General features: G+C 44.3%; 1 protein-coding gene across 11 annotated transcripts in view; it reads right to left on the bottom strand.

The window, feature by feature from the left end:
• Positions 1 to 540: 540 nt before the first annotated feature.
• ehbp1l1a (EH domain binding protein 1-like 1a) overlaps positions 541 to 21,521 on the bottom strand; it is a 46,948-nt gene continuing 25,967 nt past the window's right edge. For 7 of the 11 annotated variants that reach the window (XM_012832810.3, XM_012832802.3, XM_012832807.3 and 4 more), the window contains 16 exons: positions 18,062 to 21,009; positions 17,925 to 17,973; positions 17,206 to 17,418; positions 16,443 to 16,949; positions 13,270 to 15,903; positions 12,653 to 12,893; positions 12,167 to 12,321; positions 9,816 to 9,864; positions 9,098 to 9,676; positions 8,675 to 8,714; positions 8,159 to 8,208; positions 7,765 to 7,876; positions 7,307 to 7,406; positions 6,004 to 6,077; positions 3,003 to 3,117; positions 541 to 2,325 (listed from right to left, as the gene is read on the bottom strand). In XM_012832810.3, coding sequence (XP_012688264.2) covers positions 2,235 to 2,325; positions 3,003 to 3,117; positions 6,004 to 6,077; positions 7,307 to 7,406; positions 7,765 to 7,876; positions 8,159 to 8,208; positions 8,675 to 8,714; positions 9,098 to 9,676; positions 9,816 to 9,864; positions 12,167 to 12,321; positions 12,653 to 12,893; positions 13,270 to 15,903; positions 16,443 to 16,949; positions 17,206 to 17,418; positions 17,925 to 17,973; positions 18,062 to 21,009 — 7,957 coding nt within the window. In that variant the 3' untranslated portion in view covers positions 541 to 2,234. The other 4 variants (XM_012832804.3, XM_042710359.1, XM_012832811.3 and 1 more) reach the window with 4 other exon arrangements.

The following is a 21,521-nucleotide window of genomic DNA, read 5'->3' as shown; positions in this document are numbered from 1 at the left end:
GTAAACAGGAAATAAACATCACAACAAACATTCTTACAACAGAACAATGTCATGACGGCAGGAGTTGTTTTTGTCCATGAAGTTATGCTTGGGGGTGGATATTACACGGGCGTCCACCACACGAACCAACAAAAATGTCAGTGCTCTTTGGAATGCACATAGGAATGGGAACCCTTCATACCGCCGTATGTTAAAAGAAAACTTAATTTAACTAACAATAAATACAATAAGTCATGGCTTTCAATTACAGGGTGTCCCCAAAGCCTTGCGCTGATTTCCACTGCAGTCACTTCTAAGAGGATTTCAACAGGTGCATAGTCTTGAAGGAAGACATCTTTGTCAGATGTAACACCCAGGGTGTTACGGCATTCCCAGATGATAGCAAATTCTGTTATCAAAATGGTCTCATAGTATTCTATCAAGGTAGTTGGCCTTGACCTAAAATGGCCTATTTTGAATTTGCACACTCAACTTCACGATCAACATACTTTCCTGAAACCTTTGTGTGAAACATGAATGAGAAATAACAAAAACATCTTAGACAATCAAAATCTTTTTATTTTCCAGAGGGGGGAGGGGGGTCATTATAAATAGTGCAAATGCAGCATGTCAGATGACTTTCCCAAAAAATAAGTCATTCAATTCCTACTAGTATTTATCACACAAAAATAGTACACTTGTACCAATAGTACACTTGTACTAATAGTATGCAACTGTCAGTGCCAACGTGGCTATGGGATATAAACTTATATACCACACACACAAGTCAACCAAACCTACACATACACACTATTCACACACAAAAAAACACATGCATGCCTACAAACACATTCACGCTTAAATCTGCTTGCACACAAATCTCATGGTGCTTTGATGTTTTTTTTGCTGCTGGTTCCCCATTGCACAGTTCTGCATCCTTCTCCAAGTCAGATATTTCTTGATATAATACTGTGGTAAGGTCTATGTGAGGACAACTCTACATGACCCAGAATGCAAGTGCTGTAAAATGAATATAATAAATACACATATCAGCATTTCAAACAGATAGGCCTACAATCTGGAGACCAAAGTCTCATTAGTTTGTTAGGATATCATGAAACCATCACTTCGACTAGTCGACGATGGCGGGTGTTACTTCATAAATGATGAAGCACACAAGGTATATCACCATACATACATATGTTCTGGGTCATATGTTCATTCTCTATTGTTCCTATTTAAATATTGAATAATCAAAAATGCAAAAACAAAACACAGAGTCTCTCAACTGTAGCTTGATATGGACTCTAGTTAATGTGCTATGTGGAGCTCCATAACCCAGCTTTGTGTGACGTAACACACACCTCCCACTTCCACTATTGTTCCTTCCCTCGGGTCAGACTGGCTCTCCCAGAAGGGGCCGAGCTCACAAGCTTCTCACATTGTTCAAGGCCTCTCACACAAAACACCTCCCCACATATTACTTTCCCCCTACAAGGTTCTCGCATTCCCATCCCATTCACTTTCCAGCAACTTACTGCAGGCTTAATGTCGTCTACATCAGCTGCTGTTGGCTTTTGTTTGTTAAACGAAACAAACGGTCAAACCAACAGCTATCTTTTACATGGGTCTGACAGGGCAGTGTTAGTTTAAAAAAAATGGCAAAGAAGCCTGGTGTATTAAAACAAGAATCTACAGAGTAATATCTTTGGTGTAGGCAGGAGCAATCGCATGCAGTTCTATTCCACTGGGGAACTCCATTACTGTTTTCACATGCGCTGTAGCAGTCTACAGTGTATGAAACAGTAAGGCATGCTGGAGACGGGCAAACATACGGACACGTATAGCTAACTTTCAACGCACACAATCTGCAAGATTCATGAGACTTTGGATGTACAAAGTCCACTGTCAGTTAACACAGGACATGGATAAGGGGCACTGTACAAGGGAATAGTCAACAGTCCAGTGAGACAGACACAGAACCACACATCCTCACAGCTTTTTCCATGAACAGTCTTGAAAACATTTCAGAGATTAAATGCCATCTGAAGATACTGATGCGCCCTATTGTCCCATCCATGGTCCCATCCATGGACCCATCCAGTACTGCCAGTGCCACAATGCCCAGAAAAACCAGGAGAGCAGACGGGGAAGTTGGAGTAAGTCAGAGGAAGTCTACGGATGACCTTTGACCCTCTGATCAGGTCTGCTACTCCTCCTCTCTCTCTCTCTCTCTCTTTCTCTCTCCGTTGGTCTCACTGTATTGAACACTTCTCCTTGCGGCTGCCGTACTTCCTGCGTCTCTGCTCCAGGCCTCGTTCCAGCCTCTCGTCCTCTTCCAGGGCCCTGAGAGGGGGGGGGGGGGGGGGAGAAAAGAGAGACCAAAGAAAAGGAGAGGAATGAGGAGAAAAGATCCAAGCAAAGACAAGACAACAAGTATAAAGTATAGAGGAGGCAAGGCCAAAACAAAGGGAACGACAGCATAAACTCAACAACAAGTACTCAGTAATCCAAACAATTACATTCCATGATGGAGATAATTTTCCAAGCACTGTTAATGACTTAAGAATATATGAATCAAGTGCCTTGTATTAATATATTCCTTGTATGAATCATGTGCTTATGAAAGCAGGAACATGGCTTTTCTGTGTTTCGGTGTGTGTGTAACTTAGATTATTAGGTGCCACTTAGTCTGCATATGTACAAGAGCATGTTTAGACCAGAGGTGATAAGAAGGGTCGAATTGTGCTTCTTCCAACGTCAGAAATCCACCACGTGGTTATCCCTGCTGAACGCAAAACTTCTGTCTATATAAACCTTGTGCGATGTGTTTAATATGGCTTCACTTTCAGCCTTGTGCTGGGAGCGAGCCCGATTGCAATTGTTGTTGTTGTTTGTCTAATAAATATACTTATATGCAGCTCCGGAGTCCTGAGGTAACTAAGGTGAATTTTCACCTACAATTCCACTTGATCAGATCATATAGTAAAAAATGAGGCTTGCTGATGCCGACAGTCTCTCACCCCCTCTCTCTTGCGTCCATGTCATGCACCAGCTCGTCCCTCTTGTCCACCAGTGACACCAGCTCCTTCAGCAGCAGCTGCTCCCGATGCTTATGGGCCTGGGTCTTCTGCCAGTCTACAGCGGAGAACAGGAGGAGAGAGAGGGAGAGAGAGAGGATGGAGGGAGTGGGGGAGAGGTGGAGAGAGAGGAAAAGATGAACACAAGATGAAAACCAAGAAGTCCATGATACACTCGGCAAAGTTTGGGAAGGCGCAGTGTGGCATTTCACCGACTGTGGTCATCAACTGTGGTATAATTTGTATTGGTTATTTTTAGAGGGGCTTGTTGTCGTTTTTCAAATAGACTTTGCCCCATTTCCGCATCATCAGTTAATTTACAGCAAGGGATGACTGCGCATTCAGAATGCACAAAAAAACTGCCATAGGCTTTAGGATGATATAACAGTCATGCGCTGGTTATTGGGAAATGCTGCAAATGTGTGGAACTAAATGCTCAAAAACTTGCAGCCGTCATCATTTTGAGTTGACCTTGTTGCTTAGCATTTACCGAAAATACGCAGGGAGAAATGTTTCCAAAATGTCCCAAGTGTCATCCCTTCCTAGTGACTACCATGCAAGCATTTAGTTTATGGACTCCTTTTCCCATAAATGAGTAACTATCCAATAAATCCACACCGTCCTGTGTGGGCATAGAAAAGGTTTCACTTCCCTCTTATGGCAAATCGGTAAAACTGTTGTTTAGCAACACACCATGAAGTTTCGAACAGTCACTTGTCATATCCTGTCCAATTAAACCAATGTCACCAATAACTCGTGAGAATTACAACATGTTTCCATTTCCCCATTTCCAAGGAATAGCATAGGTCACAGAAAAGAAATTAATGAACAAATGAAGGAAGTACAAGTGCCCAAAAAAGACTTTTCTAGAACCCAAAACTCTCAGAAATCAGGCATGGTTTGGTGGAGAAGTAAAGCCTACACAAAAAACACATCCTTACTCCCTTTGTTAGAAAACTATTAATATTGCTGGAGTGAATATGTAATGGTGTGTAGTCCCCCACAGTTCTCGATAAGTAGTTGAATCCATGTCGCTGATCTTACTAAGGTAGTCACTGAGAACACTTGTTTTAAGATATTCTCACATCACATTTCAGTCAGAACTGGAGTCGGTTTGTCTGCACCCAACCTCCCACGGCTGACCATGTGTCACAGTTCCGTGTTTCTAGGGTCATAGTTCATCTGTGGAACTATTTGGTGATGAACATGAAAACTAGCAACAGTCATTCCTGGTAACCACGTACAGCGAAGAAAATGTGAAAATCCATCTGTTTTTGACATTCATTTGTAGTAGTAGTTTCAGCTATTTAGTCTCGCCACTAAAATGTCAAAAGATATGAATGGACCTGTTAGCCTGGTATGCAGTCATGCTGCAGGTTGGTTGAGTAAGCAGGTGCACTGGGTCCTCTGTGTGCAGAGCATTTGACATTCATTCTCATCAGACATCAACATGTGCTGAAGTTCCACCACAGCTGCACTCTGGTCAGCACATACAGGCAGACACGGGGACGGTTCCTTGTCTCCTTCCAGATTATGGTAATGCGCGCACGTACGCACGCACACATGCACGCTCACACACACACACACACACACACACACACACACACACACACACACACACACACACACACACACACACACACACACACACACACACACTCACACACTCACACACACTCACACACACACTCACACACACTCACACACACTCACACACACACACACTCACACACTCACGCGCGCGACACACACGCAGGCACACACTTTTAATAAGCGCCAAAGTTGAAAAAGGAAACTCCCCTTCTGCTCACCCAAACAGACTCACAACATGAACGGCACAGTGCAGTTTAGTGTTTTTTTTTTTTTTTGTAGCACTAGCGTCTCACCCTGCTCTGGTATGAGTTCTTGCAGCTCTTTCTTCAGCAGCTCGAACCAGAGTCGACAGCGGCGTACTTTAGAAAAAAAAACATTGAAGAGCAACAGCGAGGGGGGGGGGGGGGGGGGAATAAGTGGACAGAGAACGTGAGGTGCATCCACTCCAGCTGATAGTTAGGGGGGAGATATTTCAATTCAAAAAGCAAAAGACTCCAGGGAGTCGAGGGGTCTCAGTCAAACAGTGTTTAGGACTTACTGCATGGGGGACACAGGGCAGGGCATGCAGTGGAGGTTGTCGTGAGTTTTTTGTCGGTTTTGCAAACGTGCACGTGCAGGTCCTTTTACTCTGGCTGCCTGGCTGCTTATACCCATCACAAAATAGGGGGGGGGGGGGGGGGTCACACGCAAACATGAACGCAAATGAAAATGCAGATGAAAATTAGGGCCTGTAATATAAAAATACTGAAGGGAAAACAATCAGATCCCCTCATCATACCTGAAAAGGGAAGAACTTTCATCTCATTCTCTGTTCCTGTTTTTTTTTTTTTTTTTACTTATTTCAACTGTACTTGATCAGTCTAGACATGATAGGTATGCAAACATTTTTAGTCACAAGTCATAGATAAAGCGTCTTGTCTACAGAGTACTACTGTAAAAACTACATGCTGCAGCCATCAGTCTATAGTCTGAATTCAGATAAATTATGTTCATTGATAATGAATGATGACTTCAACATGTAGTTCATATTTAGATTCTATTGTTGGTTAGAGGGTCGACTAGCAATGTAACTTGTAACAATGTGTAAGTGCAAAACTAAACAAGCACAACTTACAGTATATACTGTATAAAATGAAATGTCTTGACTGATCAACTACATTGGAGGTAAACACTAAAAAGTATGAATTGGATGATTTCATTTATTCACCAAATTCTTCCATTGGACTACCAGACTTACAACATGAATCCCTCTGTATGTGTGTGTGTGTGTGTGTGTGTGTGTGTGTGTGTGTGTGTGTGTGTGTGTGTGTGTGTGTGTGTGCATAGAGAACATTAGTGTTCTGTGTCTCACCCTCCACGGCCATCAGGTCCTGCAACTCTCTCTTCAGCAGCTCCAAGCGCCTCTCAAGATCCTGCTCTTCTTGCCTGTGGACCAGGAAGAGACGCACGTCTAATTAAGGATGAAACGTGTCAGAGAGAGACAAAAAGTGCCACTAACACCTTTTTGGTCTAGACTGTGTCAATAACTGAAATGGATCAAGATTAATCTAGATCAGTGGTTCCCGAACTTTTTACAGTCCCGTACCCCTTCAGGCATTCAATCTCCAGCTACGTACCCCCCCCCCCCCCCCCCCCCCCCCCCCCTTGAAGAAAAAAAAAGTTTTCCTTTTCACCTTTCAGGTGAATTCCGTTTTTTTTTTTTCGTTTTCGTTTTGCCTCATTTTGTTCACCATGAGGTAGATTGATGGCTTAAAATGAGTGAATAATATGTGCCACAAGTGACCCAAACCTTCTAAGGTTGTGGTTTGCCAGCCATCAACAGAACAGAAGACTAAAAAAAACATTATTTGCAGGCGATTGGGAAGATGAGCGAATTAATTTTACAGGCCGTTGGACAGGGGGGTGTGGCCAGACCGGAGTTCAGCACAGACGTGACATTTTCTCAGTGGTTTTGTTTTTTAATTAATGCTTGTTCATCGTTCCGATCGTTGTTGTGTTTATTAGAAAGAATTACAGCCTTGCAGGGCAAAATACAGGGGAATTTGGGCGATTTTGATGCACAAAATGATTTTTCCGTCTGAAAGTTGCAATTCTGTTTAAAAGGGTAATTCAGTCCGTTTTCCGTTATCGCGGAAATGTTCTCCCCGCGTACCCCCTGAACCACTTCGCGTACGCGTACCCCAGTTTGGGAACCGAGGATCTAGATCTTTGGTCCAGAGTGGTTCATAGGGTATTGGGCTTTGTGTCCTGCATTGTGCCTTTGTTTACATTTACATTTAGTCATTTAGCAGACGCTTTTATCCAAAGCGACTTACAAGGATGTATACACATTTTACATTTATACCGATGGCACACTGCACATCAGGAGCAATTAGGGGTTCAGTGTCTTGCTCAAGGACGCTTTGACAGGGAATCAAACTAGCAACCTTCTTCAAGCCCATGCTTAGAGGGGCATTACATCTTACATTCAGGCATCTGTCTGACCTCAGACGTACAGAGCAGAAAAGATAGAATAAGGATAAGGACAGATAAGAGAAGAAACAAGAAGGAAAAAACTGCAAACATTGACTAGGAAAGAGAGATGAGTTAACAGAGCAACAGAGAAAGAGAGTCAGAGGGGGGTGGGGGGGTCTGGGAAGAGGAGTCTCTCTCACAGCAGCTGCAGCTGGTCTTGTCTCCTGATCAGAGCGTTCTTCTTATTGACCAGCATGAACCACTCCTGGATCAGCTTCTCCTCCTCGATACGGTCAGTACCTGTGCAGGGAGAACCAGAGCGTTCCCACTTAGATAGAACAGAGGACAAACAAGTCTGAATGAATGGATGGATGGATGGATGGATGGATGAATGAATGAATGAATGAATGAATGAATGAATGAATAAATGGATGGATGGATGAATTAATGAATTAATGAATGAATGAATGAATGAAATTCAACTGTATAGTTTTTTTACAAGTATCCTCACCTAGGGACTTTCTCACTATTACCAATGTGTGGTATCTATTACCCACAAAAATGATGAGACATACAGTAGCCATAGTGATTCATTAAAGTCAATACACATTGGCTGTGTAGTGTTGACAGAGCACTAGCAAAAAACGGTTACACATACCGCTCTCCATGAGTGTTCTCAGTTTCTTCTCCACGTAGCCTGCCCTGCGGTCAATCTGTCTCTGTTCCATCTCCAGGGCCTGCATCTCACTCAGAACATACTGGCTGGTGTCCTGCAGACAACAGAGGAACACACACACGCACGCACACACCCACCCACACACGCACACACACACACAGGCACACACACATGCAAAGTTTCGTATTTACACATTTATTTAGACTTCCTCTTGAGAGGATTCTGTGGAATTATGATAAGCTTTCATTTAACTTCTTAAAGCACTCACAGTCTGTCTCCATATCTAACCAAGCATGGAGTGGGACTGTGTGAATAAGTGCCTTATCATTTTAATGCAAATGGCTGTGACTAAGACGTGTTTCCTCTGTAAACTAACCTGACACTCTTCTCCCGCCATTCTGCTCTCCTCCTCCAGCTCAATGTTTTCTGTGTGAAGAAAATTATACACATACCACACACGCGCACACGCGCGCGCACACACACACACACACACACACACACACACACACACACACACACACACACACACAAACACGGCCACAAACACATTATTGGCATTATTTTCTAGTACAGTGGTCAGCAGACAGTCATAGCCATTTAAATACAACTAAAAACTACTAAAATTTTAGGTGGTTTGGTAATGTGGACAAGCAGTGGATTTATAAAGTAAACCCTGACAGGAAACTAATCATAGTGGCCATCTTAATAACAGGGAGTGATGTCACTCCTTAGGGAGCTAAACCTCTACACTGTGCCCTGAACTCTCTGTTCCTGAGACACTATCTTCGTAGTTGCTACATTTGTTCTGTACTGAAGCTAAATCTGTTTTCTGGGTAAACTTGAATATATTTCTTAGCAATGATTACAGAGAACACAGATCAACATCTCTTACGTGAGTCAGGGCGCAACACACTCATCTGGCTCGAGGCGATCTGTTCAAGAACAATAACAGGAACAGGGAATGGGTACAAAAGCTCCAGTGTCTCCAAAACATTAAAACCAGATTATCAAAATCACTTGCTTAGCATTTTTGTGTGTACTAAGACACAGAAGGAAAAATCCACAAATATAGAACTGAAACAATAAAAACATATATGATTGCTGTAATCATCATTCGTAGAAGTGTAAGTCTAATACATACCCCCAACAGTGTCTTCTTTTTGTTATGTTAAAGAAAATACTTTTAAAATCTATGTTTGCAATATGGGCATAACAAACCAGTTCTTTGTTTCATTAAAGCCTTAAGAACCACTTAAAAAATGTATATCCATATCTATTCAGTGGCTACTTAGAACCTTCCGGAATGATGCAGTACCTCTGATTTGCTTGGGGCTTCCGACAGCTCCGACTCGTCCATAGAGTCCCCTCTGATCTGCGAACGCCTCTTCCTCACCAAGTCTGCGTCCTTCACGTGGCCAAACCCTGACTTTGACAAGGTCGAGTGTGACCTTGGAGGTGGCACAAATCCTGCCGTGCCCATTCCCACACCCGACGCCCCTGCTACTGCTGCCACCGCCTGCGTCCTTTTGGCCCGCGGGGGTGGCACCACGTCCCCATTGGTAGCGCTGGTGGCATCCCTCTCCCTCTCCTGCGACCCTCCACTCTCCGCTGGACGGCTGCCGTGGGCCTCCAGGGTGATGCCACTCCTCTGCAGCTGCTCGTCGCAGTAACGGGCGGTGGCCTCGGTGTCCGGGGCCTCGGTGGTACCCACAGCGTAGCTGGACTCGCTGGAATCGCGGCCGATCTGCCTCACGCTCAGCTCCTGGCCCGTTAAGTTTGTGCGGATCTGGTTGAGGTAGGTCATCACGATGAGCCGGTCCGGCACGGCCAGCAGGACCATGTCTGAGGGCTCCATCAGACGTGTGATACCCAGCTCCGCAAAGCCATCAAACGCCTGAGGACAGGAGGGAAGAGTGAGTGAGAGTGAGTTTAGAGGCAGCCCATATAGCTTCAGGCCAAAAGAAGGACACTTCTATTGCATTTTAGTGCATTGAAAAAGTACCTGGAATACACTGAAACTTAAATATATTTACCTTCTTGTTGTTATGCTTGATGTCATAAGGGTCCAACATTTCAAAGTTTCTGTAAAGAGAAGAAAATGGCAATTAGATTTTTTTGTACATGCATTTTTATCTTAAACATTCCAGTACTGAAAACATTTCACTACTGACAAAAAACTGCCCTCCATTCTCTACTGAAATTCTCTATAGAAGTTTATTTTTAATGCCTTAGAACAGGGGTTCTCAAACTTTTTGGGGCCAGGGACCCCTCAAAGGGTAGAACATTTTCCGAGGACCCCCTCATAATCGCATCCCAAATTAAACCATATAGGCTTATAGCTATTTGTAATGTTTTATGCTTTTGGACTCTTTTACTCTAAAATCATATAGTACTAATATTACTAAGAGTTTTAGATAATCATTGTATTACATTTGGCATTACTTGACAGTATGTAGAATAGATTTGTAAATTATCTTTTGGAAAATGTGCTGAGAAGCTAAATAATGTTTACCTTACATAAAAACCAAATATTGATGGAATACATTTTTTTATCAAAGCAGATTGTAGGGTTTTCCAATACAACTCAGATTGTAGGGTTTTCCAACGGAGATGATTCTGAAGATTTATTTTTAACAAAGACATTAACAAACATGAAATATCCACCTAACGTTATCAAAAACTGGTATCCCCGACTGACACTCCGTACAAATCTCTGTACAAAAAATATGATAAACTCTTTTCAGTGGTGGTGTTGTGTGTGTGTGTGTGTCATCAATGAGAAGGGTGTTCCTGTCTCTCAGCACATAGTTTGTCCAGTGCAGTTTATTTACCCGGTCGTCACTGAACGATGGCAACCTTTGGAAGCCAGATATCTGCAGTTGTTTTATGGCTGATGTGATTGGCACTTGTCTGTATTAGCGTTGTCACGAACACTTAACAAATGGCATTCATATTAGTATTAGCCTCCAGCAAGATACTAATGAAAACAACATGGTGACATCACTGCATTGATTATACACGTATAGTGTTTTCTTTCTAGAGGTTAATTTTGACAATGAACTGGGCTACGTTTTTGCAGCCAAATTGAAAGCTAGATCAATGTCTTAAACGAGAATAGCTACATGCAATAGGGCCATCCGATATGCCTTATATGGCTAACCTATCTTTAAAAAAGGGCCTTCTGCAACGATAAACACGACCCGTACTGATGGAAGATTAAATGCATCACTTGCAGATTATGGCAGTTAACATTACTAGCGTGAAAAGTGCGGTTTAGTTACGTTAACCACACTGCATTATGATCATTGTACTACGCATAGTCAAAATTCTGTGGTCTGATGGGGAAAATCGCTCGTCGCTAAACTAGGCTAAGGCTACTCGTGTTAGGGCCGAAACACACCAAACGCGTTTTTAAAAACGGGACGCTAGCAAATGCATTGTTTCCTATGGTACGGCGCGCCTTGCGTGTGCGCCTTTTCTCCGCCACGTGTTGCGTCTTTCTAGCGTTTTTTAGATGCGCTAGAAGTTGAACTATTCTCAACTTTCCAGCGCAAGACGCGGAGGCGCACCGCTCATCAATGTCACACTCGGCCCAGGCAGGTTGCGCACGCAGCTCCGCTTCCTAGGCGCCGGGCAAAACAGCCTGTTGATCCTGTGAATGTTTTGCCCGCCGCACTTTGCCAAGGCGTTTTTGAAGCGTCTGCCGTTTTAAAAAAGCGTTTGGTGTGTTTCAGCCCTTAGGCTGTAACACCCATAGTGACCTTGGGGGTGTTCATATTTATAATCACATTTGCTAACCTGTCGTTCTTTGAACTCTCTGAAAAGTTCGGGGTGTCTGTCTGAGAGGCCCTTAGCCATATTTGACGTGTTACCTCCCTTTGCCTGAGTGGCTTTTAAGCATGTTTTACAGACGGGTCTCTGTGTCGATGGGCTTTCCTTCACAGTCTGCTTCGTATCCGAAGTACTTCCAGATCTCACTTGTTTTTTTAAAACAAGCCGAGGACGGTCGGCCAGAGCTCCTGCACATGAGGCCATGTCTCCCCTGAGATCACTCGCTGTGAAGGCTGTCTGTTGCATGTGTGAGAGTTGGGCAGCCCCGCCCTTGCAGTGAAGGCGTGCAGGCAGCCTGACAGGGAGCGGAACAGTGAGTGCGCTCTGATTGCGTGCTATTTTAATGAAGTAACTATACTTATACCTTTCAAAACGTTTCTAGTATCGGTACACCGTGTAACATTAGTCTACATGTTTTGTATACTGTATTGCAATAAAAAAATTTAAAAAAATTTAAATAAAAAAAAAAAAAATGTTAAAACCTTTGGAAGCCAGACTTTTTCGCGGACCCCCAGGGGACCCCAGTTTGAGAACCGCTGTCTTAGAAGCTTACATTTTATCTGGGTGAAAGTGATGCAGGATGGCACAGAAGGCGAGGCCATTTCGCCATGACGTGCTGAAGTTTGTGATCTTCACCCCTTTGTGACCCTGAGTGACCTCTTGACACCACTGCAGCAGGGACTGACTGGAGTTTACGAGACTGGGCGCCTTTGAGAAAAATGAAATAACATTGGGGAAATGTGTGTCTTGGGGGTGAGGAATCAATTAATTCAGTATTGTTAAACCTTTACATTTTAAGCTAGATCTCTTGCCCAGGGTGGTTTATGTGACCTATGTGAAAATACCAATCACTATAAAGACAGCATAAATATAACTAATAAATTAAATTGGACAACATGGCAAAATGTTCACCATGCTTTGGGTACCATAGTGCACACAATGAACTTAGGCAATTTATTATAAAAATATAATAAAACATGACGCTACATCAAATTATGTCCCCAACTGCTTGCAACCAAATTATTCCGAAGCTAAATACCTCCTGAAATCTAGCTGTGTCTGCATCTCCCCCAGCTGTATCCCCAGCGGAGCCTCTCCCCTGAAGGTCCACAGGGTCTGCTATCAATTTCTTCTTGCTCCGTCGTGGCACCACAGCTGGAACATCTGACAGCTCTTCCTGACCGGTAGGGGACGAGTCCTCTGGGACTGAGCCACTCAGTCGCTTCTTCATGCGAGGCCTGGCCACAGGGAGACTGGAGTCCTCTGCTGCCCCCTGATGGCTAAAAAAAAAGAAAAACACACAGGTCTTGATAAATCACGAGGTTCACAGAATGAGGTTAACAGTTGACTTCAACTGTTAAATCGACTCAGATTCCACAAAACACTTTCAGTTCAACAATGTACTGAACAAATCTTCGACCACCACCAGTCTGTGTCATATGACTGTTATAATGGTTCATAACCAGCATTGCTGAGGCTGTGTGCTTAAAAATAATTGTTTTTAGATGGAGAACAATATATATATATATATATATATATATATTTTTTTTTTTATTCATGAATTTGCATCACAACGGAATCCACAATCTGAAATCCCATCACCTAACTCCTGAAAACCACGACAGGTTTTTATTTTTGGCTTCTTACTCAACTTACCTTTCATCATCTGAGACACTGCCACCTGTAGCCGTCACCTCTACAGACTCTGTGCTCTCAGGCATGTGCTGTCCTGCTTGCCCGAAGTCTGCCTCTGGCCCCTCAGTGCCATCAGCAGGCTTTCCAACATCAGATTCTCCTGAAAGCACCGTTTGCTTTGCCTGGTCAAAAATGTCAACTGTCTGCTCGGGTCGCTCAGGTGCATTAGCTTCTGTTAGTGTCAACACAGCGGCGTCTCCGGGCAGTGGTTCAGTGCTGGCTCCGGAGGATGTCTCCTTGTCCATATGTGTCACGTCTCCGGCCAGTAAGACAGCTGTCTCGGAGGATGTCTCCTTGTCCATATGCGTCACATCTCCGGCCAGTAAGACAGCTGTCTCTGAGGATGTCTCCTTGTCCATATGTGTCACGTCTTCGGCCAGTAAGACAGCTGTCTCTGAGGATGTCTCCTTGTCCATATGCGTCACATCTCCGGCCAGTAAGACAGCTGTCTCTGAGGATGTCTCCTTGTCCATATGTGTCATGTCTCTGGCCAGTAAGACAGCTGCCTCTGTTTGCCCCTCAGAGGCCGTTGTGGTGACATAGGGCTCTGATTTCTCCTCCCTTCCATCACTGCTTCCAAACGCTTCAACAGAAACTGGAGGGGAAGAGTCTTTACAGATGCCCTCGTTGGAGGGTTGAAACAGTTTTGAGAAAAATGAATCTTTAGTCTCATAAGAGCCTATAGGGGAGGACAGAGGGGAGTCTGCTGGCGAGCTCACATCGGTGAGGCTTTCACTGAGACGCTTTTTTGAACGAGGCATGAGGACAGGCACGCTTGAAAGACCCTCTAGCACTGCCTTCCTGCTGGCATCCACGTGTACTGCTGATGCTGCTGAAGATGCTAGCAATTCAATAGGTGGTGATGAGTCATCCAGGAAAGCTCCACTTAATCGTTTCTTCATACGAGGCATGGGGATGGGTAAGGTTGATAGGCCTTTTCTGACCTCCATCACCTTGGCTGCTATGTCCTCTGCTGGTTTGATTGCAAATAACTGAGATTCTGTAGGGGATGAAATGTCATCTAGAAAAGATCCACTTGGCCGTTTCCTCATCCGAGCCATGGGAACTGGTAGGTTTGCTAGGTCTTCTGCCATCCCCTTTTTACTGGCCTCTATGTCCACTGCGGTTCCCACCGCACCCAGATGCAAGTCTGCAGGTGATGTCATGACATCCAGGAAAGATCCGCTGAGACGTTTTTTAATACGAGGCATGGGGACAGGCAAGTTTGACAAGCGTTCAGTCATCCCTTTACCCAAGGCTTTTGCTGCTGGTTCTATCCCACAAACACCAGATTCTGCAGCTGATAAAGGGTCATCCAGGATAGACCCACTGAGGCGCTTCTTAGCACGAAGCATTGGAATGGGTAAGTTTGACAGGCCCTCTCTCACCCTGGCCTCCACCTCCACTGCTGTTTCCGCTGCACATGACTGAGGTTCTGTAGGTGATGACGCATCATCCAGGCAGGATCCACTCAATTGCTTCTTCATCCAAGGCATGTGAACGTGTACGTTTGTTAGGCCCTCAGTAACCGCCTTTCCCCAGGCTTCTTTGTCCACTGCTGGCATGTCATCAACAAAAGATCCACTTAGGCGGTTCTTCTGACGGGGCATGGGAACAGGCAGCTGTGCTCGTTTCTTTCGCATCTTCACTCCAGCTATGAGCTCAGAGATGTCTGTGTTTGGCTTCTTCAGATCCAATACTTTGGCTGGAGGTTTATCTGACTCTGGGGTCTTCGCCTTCATCTCCTTCCAACTCTCAGTACTGCTAACTACAGAGATTTCACATGACTGAGACCTGCCCTTCTTCTTGCGCTTGGGCACCACCGGTTCTTTCGGTGCAGGTGAACAACCCCTAGACTGAACAGACGAGGTGGTTGTGTCTTTTGTGAGAAGCGGAGAGGGCCTTTTTTCTTTCCTGCTGCGTGGAGGTGGTACAAATTCAGCTGCAGGTACAGTCTGATTGTGTGCAGCAGAATGAGAGTCAATGTCTTTGGATGGACCTTTGTTTTCCAGTGTACCTATTTGGAGCGGTGGAGTATCATCAGAGAAGGATGGGAGTAAAACATCTGAATTTTTGGGTTCTTCTATCACTTCCTCAGAGGGCACACTTCCATCTGTAGGCTCTTGAGGCATTTCAGAGGTCAGAGGTGAATCAGTTTTGTCCTCCATTGTCTGAGGAGATTTTACCTCCAGAGTGAGTTCAGAGGAAACCACATCCCTTGTTTCCAACAAGGAGGAAGCTACTTTCTGCTGTCCTTCACCTCCAACAGACTCCGTCAACGGCGCACTTTCAACATTAGCAATCTCTACATTGTGAGACCCCTCTGCCTTCATCTTCTTGTTTCGCAGAGGGGGAGTGAGTTTGTCAACACTGGAGAGGGCAACCCCCTCAGTATTAGCTGATTCTAACTCAACAGCCTTTAGAGCCTCTCTGTTCAAACTGTCTTTTCTCTTTGTACGTCGTGGCGGAACCAGGTCAACCACTGCCGGCTTTGATTCATCAGTACTGGGAGACCCCCGTGAGACAAATGGATTCTCCTCAGCGGTGAGCTGTAGCGAAGGATCAGAAACCCCTTTTGCACTGGGGTGCTTGGGGCTGCAGGAAAAATGGCAAAATCAGGCAAAAGAATCAATACGAATGACTGAGAAATGCATTCATTTCATCCTTAACCCTCTTTCCTTTAATCCCCTGACACGTAATACAGGACAAATTGTGAAAGCTAAAGCTAAAATGAATCCAAACCAACCAAACACAGACAAAAAACATTTTCCAAACATTCCCTTCCAATGAAACAACCAACATACCAACAACTTCCAAGTGTGCACGGGTGTTTCACAAACTTCTCACATGCACACATTAGGATTAATACTGTACCAATGGGTAGCTGCCACATTAAAAACAGAAAGGTGAATGCATTTAACATTTATATTTGCAACCAGAGCCACAACAAAGGGCCTCTAAAACCACAGACAGCACACAACCATACACACAAACACCGGCGTCAAAAGCACTGTTTATGCATGTGAGGATGCAAACGTGAGGGAAGGGGAAGTTATGCCTGGAGTGGACAGTGAATGCTTGAAGCCGTGCAGCCACCCAAAAATCATGGTGAGATGTGCCTCATAGACACTCACCCCAGTTCCGGAAACTTCCGTTCAGTTTGATCTCTCTGTGTGTCAACAGTGAGTGCTGGTATGCACTGTTCCAATACCTCCCTTGATCCTGAGTCCTCCTCCTGTCGAGATGTTTTCACTTTGGTTTGGCTTAGTGAATCAACACCCAAAGCTTTCTCTACCACTTCCTCTGTCCCCCTGAAGTCCTCCGCCTTGGTGATCTCATACAGATCATCCTCTGGAGGCCATTTCTTCATCATGCTAAAGCCACCACCTTCAACCAGCCAACACTCATCCTCTGATGGAGACTCAGATCTGCCCTCAGACAAATGGTACATATACGGCTCCGCACTTCCAGGAAGCTCCTCGTCCTGCTCTGCTCCAAGGAATGACAATGCCCCACTTGCTTCATCCTGGCTTTGAATACGTCCATCAGCGTCACTGGGGTCCACAGAGGAGAAGAGATTCTCGAGATCGTCCACATCAGTTGGGCTTGAGGGATGTAATATTGCGGCAACAGTCTCATAACTATAAGAGAGGTGGAGGATTGACACCATGAACAAACAGGAGATGCTCTGCAGTGAGAGAGCCAGGGCTGATGGCTCTACCCATAGATTTGCATCAGAAATGCTACGGGGTGATACAGAACAAAATAAATATTCTGAAGAATTTGGATGTCAGCGCTACATAAAGCTATGGCAACAAATGCTCATTGAGCTGGATAAGTTAGTGCCAGGAGAGTATGTCACGTTGTCTGTAAAGCTATCTCACACTGTTCACTTACCCTTTGTGAAAGACACCAACTATCGTCTTTACCAGTCCTGACGACCCTTCCTCTTTTTCTACAGAAGAGTCCTCGGCTTCCAACACTTCCCAATCTAATACAAGCCCAGACTCAGAGAAGTCTGCTGTATCATGTGCAAAACATGGAGACGGCTCGTCTTTTATAAAGAGCACATCCTCTTTACATTCCTCTTTGGTTGGACTACCAGGTTCCCTGACAAGAAGGACAACACATTGGGCATTGGGGGAGAGAGTTTGTGGAGAGCATACAGTATGAATCCTTGAAAACATACTGTACACCACACATGCAATACAAATCAACACTACCACAGCCAAAACAATGTGAAAACATTGGTAGGCCTTACTTGCCTGGCCTCGAAGTCCAGAGCTTAACAAGGGGTTCAGAAACGATCTTTGGCAAACACATGCAACCTATGCAGCCTATTTGCATACAAGTAGAGAAACATTTTCAAGCTCTGACTACAGAACATAAAGGTTTAGGGAGAACACACAGCAAAATACATGACTTAATGCAGTTTGCCCAATAACAGAAATCATTCAAATGCATTTTCAAATCCTGAAGCTCCTTTGTGTGAGACCACCCTTGGGCAAAGTTTTGTGAGGTTTGACCAAAGAGCAAACACACATTTTTCTACCTGTGTGCTAAGAAACACATGGCAACACTGCAATCCATGCAAAGAGCAACCTTCTGAAACTTACCCAGTGGTTAATGTAATGGCACTTGTGGGCTTTACCTCGATGCATATTCCTTCAACAAGACACACAAGTGATGTAAATTCCAAATGATAATTAAGACAGCACATGTAGAAAGAACACTCTCTGTATACCACTCTTACCAGTGTTCTCAATGTCCCCATGTGTGTCCATCTCCGATATGTCTATAGCCTCCACTAAGTTTTGCTCAGTGATCACCCCAGCAATGTTCGCAGTTTGATCAGTTGATGCTGTCTCAGGACAAACTAGACTTTCAGAGTCTAGTGCGGGGGGAGGTGCAGACGGGAACCCAGGGGTCCTTGCCTCTCTTGGGCAAGATGGTAGCAGGGCCACCATACTTTTAAAAACTTCTTCATTTTCAGTTGTGGGATAGGGAAGTACAGTTCCAGATTGTGTTACTCTCAAAGGCCTTTTCAGTAATATCTGCTTATATAAAACAGCCTCTAGTGATTGAGCTGGGTTTATCATTAAGGAGGGGATGCCAGGGATGCAAGACTCCTTTGGGCATGATGGGTAAAGTGCACTTGCTGTGTGTTCCTCCACTGATGGGGGCCTATATACAGATGGAAAGCCAGGATTTGTAGCCCTGATTGGACATGCTGGTCTCAAGAGAAACATGTTTCCCATGGTCCATCTGTCATACTGATAGCTGGTGATCATCATGGCAGACCTCTCTTTCAGAGGTTTCTTGATCACTGGACATGTCTGCACTGGCCATGATTTTGAATGACTTATGTCAAAAATCAACATAGCTGAAGAGGACATGCCAGGTATGTTACTGACTCTTGGGATGGATTGAAGAAGTGAAAACATATGTGGCCTCTTTTTCGCTCCTGGTAGTGGGGCAGAGGGGAACCCTTGAGCACGTGCTACTTTTGGACATGTTGATGCTAAAGACATCATTCTTTGCATTATATGACTATCATTTGGCAAACTTTCAAGGACAGAGGAAGTCTGCATCAACAACTTTGGACTTTTAAATGGTTTCTCCCATTCTGGTATTTTACTAAAAAGCCACCGTCCAGTGTGCAATCTCTCAGTGCAAGGGACCCCAGGAGCACAGGACACTTTTGGACAAGAAGATCTCATGTTTATCATGTTGGACACTTCCCAACACTTGGGTTGTGGGGCAGATGGGAATCCAGGAATAATTGCTTTTGTTGGGCAAGCTGGCACCAAAGCATGCATGTTTTTATACTGTGGGCTTGAGCCATGCATAATAGCTTCAATTCTTACGGTCTTATCTCTTAATGGCTTGTGCCAAATGGATGACTTGTCGCTGAGCCATTCTGATGTCACAGCATTCTCTCTGGATGGGCATCCAGGAGCTCTTGCTATCTTTGGACAACATGGGAGAATATTTGCCATATTTGGCTCTAAATTAACTTTACGGCGTGGGGCAGATGGAAACCCAGGGATTCTTGCAACTTCAGGGCACGAAGGGACCAAAGCCACCATATCTTTATCAATTATTTTATCACCTGACTGTAACATTTCTATGGCAAACATCTTCATTTGAGGAGGCTTGTCCCATAGAACAGTTTTTTCGGGTATTTGTTCTAAATTAGTCACATCTTGAGATGGTATTCCAGGAACTCTTGCTATCTTTGGACAACATGGGCGCATTTTTGCCATATTTGGCTCTAAATTAACTTTGCCGTGTGGGGCAGATGGAAACCCAGGAATCCTTGCTTTTGTTGGGCAAGCTGGCACCAAAGCATACATGTTTTTATACTGTGGGCTTGAGCCATGTGTAATAAATGCAATTCTTACAGTCTTATCTCTTAATGGCTTGCGCCAAATAGATGACTTGTCGCTGAGCCCTTCTGATGTCACAGCACTCTCTCTGGATGGGCATCCAGGAACTCTTGCTATCTTTGGACAACATGGGAGAATATTTGCCATATTTGGCTCTAAATTAACTTTGCAACGTGGGGCAGATGGAAACCCAGGAATTCTTGCAACCTCTGGGCACGAAGGGACCAAAGCCACCATATCTTTATCAATTGTTTTATCACCTGACTGTAACATTGCTATAGCAAAACTCTTTATTTGAGGAGGCTTGTCCCATAGAACAGTTTTGTCAGGTATTTGTTGTACATTAGTTGCATCTTGAGATGGTATTCCAGGAATTATGGACAACTTTGGGCAAGCATGTACAATATTTACCATGACTGGCTCTTTTTGTATCTGCCGCTTATCTGCTATACGCTGAGGTGCAGAAGGGAAACCAGGGACTGAGGCTGCAACTGGGCAAGATGGCACCAGAGCCCACATTGTACTACAGATCTCTGTGTCCTCTACAAATGTCTGCCTGGGTAATTCTAGTCTCTTCAGTGGCTGCTTCACCCACAGAGTTCCCCTGACATTTAACCACTCAATGTTAGGTTGGTCTGCTGGCTGTGTTAATTTTGAAGGGATGCCGGTGATATTGGATATGTTTGGGCATGATTGGAACAGGGACCTCATGGATGGCATTTGTGCTTCCTTGGTTCTCTTTGCTGATGGGAATCCAGGGATGCTTGAGGCTGGTGGACATGAGGGAACCATGGCAAACATGTTTTTCATAATTTCTTTTGATGTTTTAGGGAATAGGGTGGACAAAATGGTTGCCGAAGATTTTCTCTTTAGAGGTCTCTCCCATATCGACCATCTGTCAACTGACCCGGCTGTCCATTTGATGTTAGGAGTGTTGTCAGTGACTATGGATGGCATTCCAACCACTCTAGTTACACTTGGGCAAGATGGTGTAAGATTGATCATATTTAGTGTCATCTCTACTGGATGTACCTCTGATTCTGGCGAGTCTACTGATGGAAAACCAAGCATTCTTGCCCTCTTTGGACAAGAAGGTCCTAAGTTCACCATCCCTGTCATTGTGTCTCTTTGCTCTTTTGCTATATCCACTGGCAATACATGTGACTCTTTTAATGGTTTCTCCCACAATGTGCTTTTGTCCACTGAAAAGTTCTCTAATCCAGTGTCTGCGCTAGTCATTTGTGTGGATGGGAATCCTGGGATACTGCTTGTTCTTGGACATGCTGGTACCAGAGCAGTCATATTTCCAGATCTAAAGGCAAGGGACAATTTTGTGAGACATTTATTCTTTATGAAAATATTTAAGCTTTGTGTTATATGCATGCCACAAAAAAAAACATGCTGCCACAGATATAGAACATGTGCTTGTTAGGAAAGTTTCAGCCCTTCAACACACCAACAATACTCATCACTCAAGTGAACACCACGCAAATCATGCCAGATCATGGGTGAACATGGACGTGTCGGGGCAAAAAGCAGTGGGACATCACACCATTTTTTAACACACGTCTGGCTGCTGAGTCAGGTCACATTTCATTCATGTAGTTATTCCACAATAACCGAGCCCTTCCCTCTGTAACACACTTGGCTAATACATAGAAACACAGTCCATTCTTCTGTCCAACTGACAGAAAGAACATGGTAAGAAAAGGTGACGAAACACACTTTAATTGTCGTTAAAATTATCATTGAAATTAAGATCAAAATGCTCCCTGGATGCAGTATTAATTTTTCAGTAGCACTGAACAGTAGCACTTAGGTAAC

Source organism: Clupea harengus, chromosome 18 (assembly GCF_900700415.2).
Source record: "Clupea harengus chromosome 18, Ch_v2.0.2, whole genome shotgun sequence".
Lineage (NCBI taxonomy): Eukaryota > Metazoa > Chordata > Actinopteri > Clupeiformes > Clupeidae > Clupea > Clupea harengus.
This window is presented reverse-complemented; position numbering and strand designations above follow the sequence as displayed.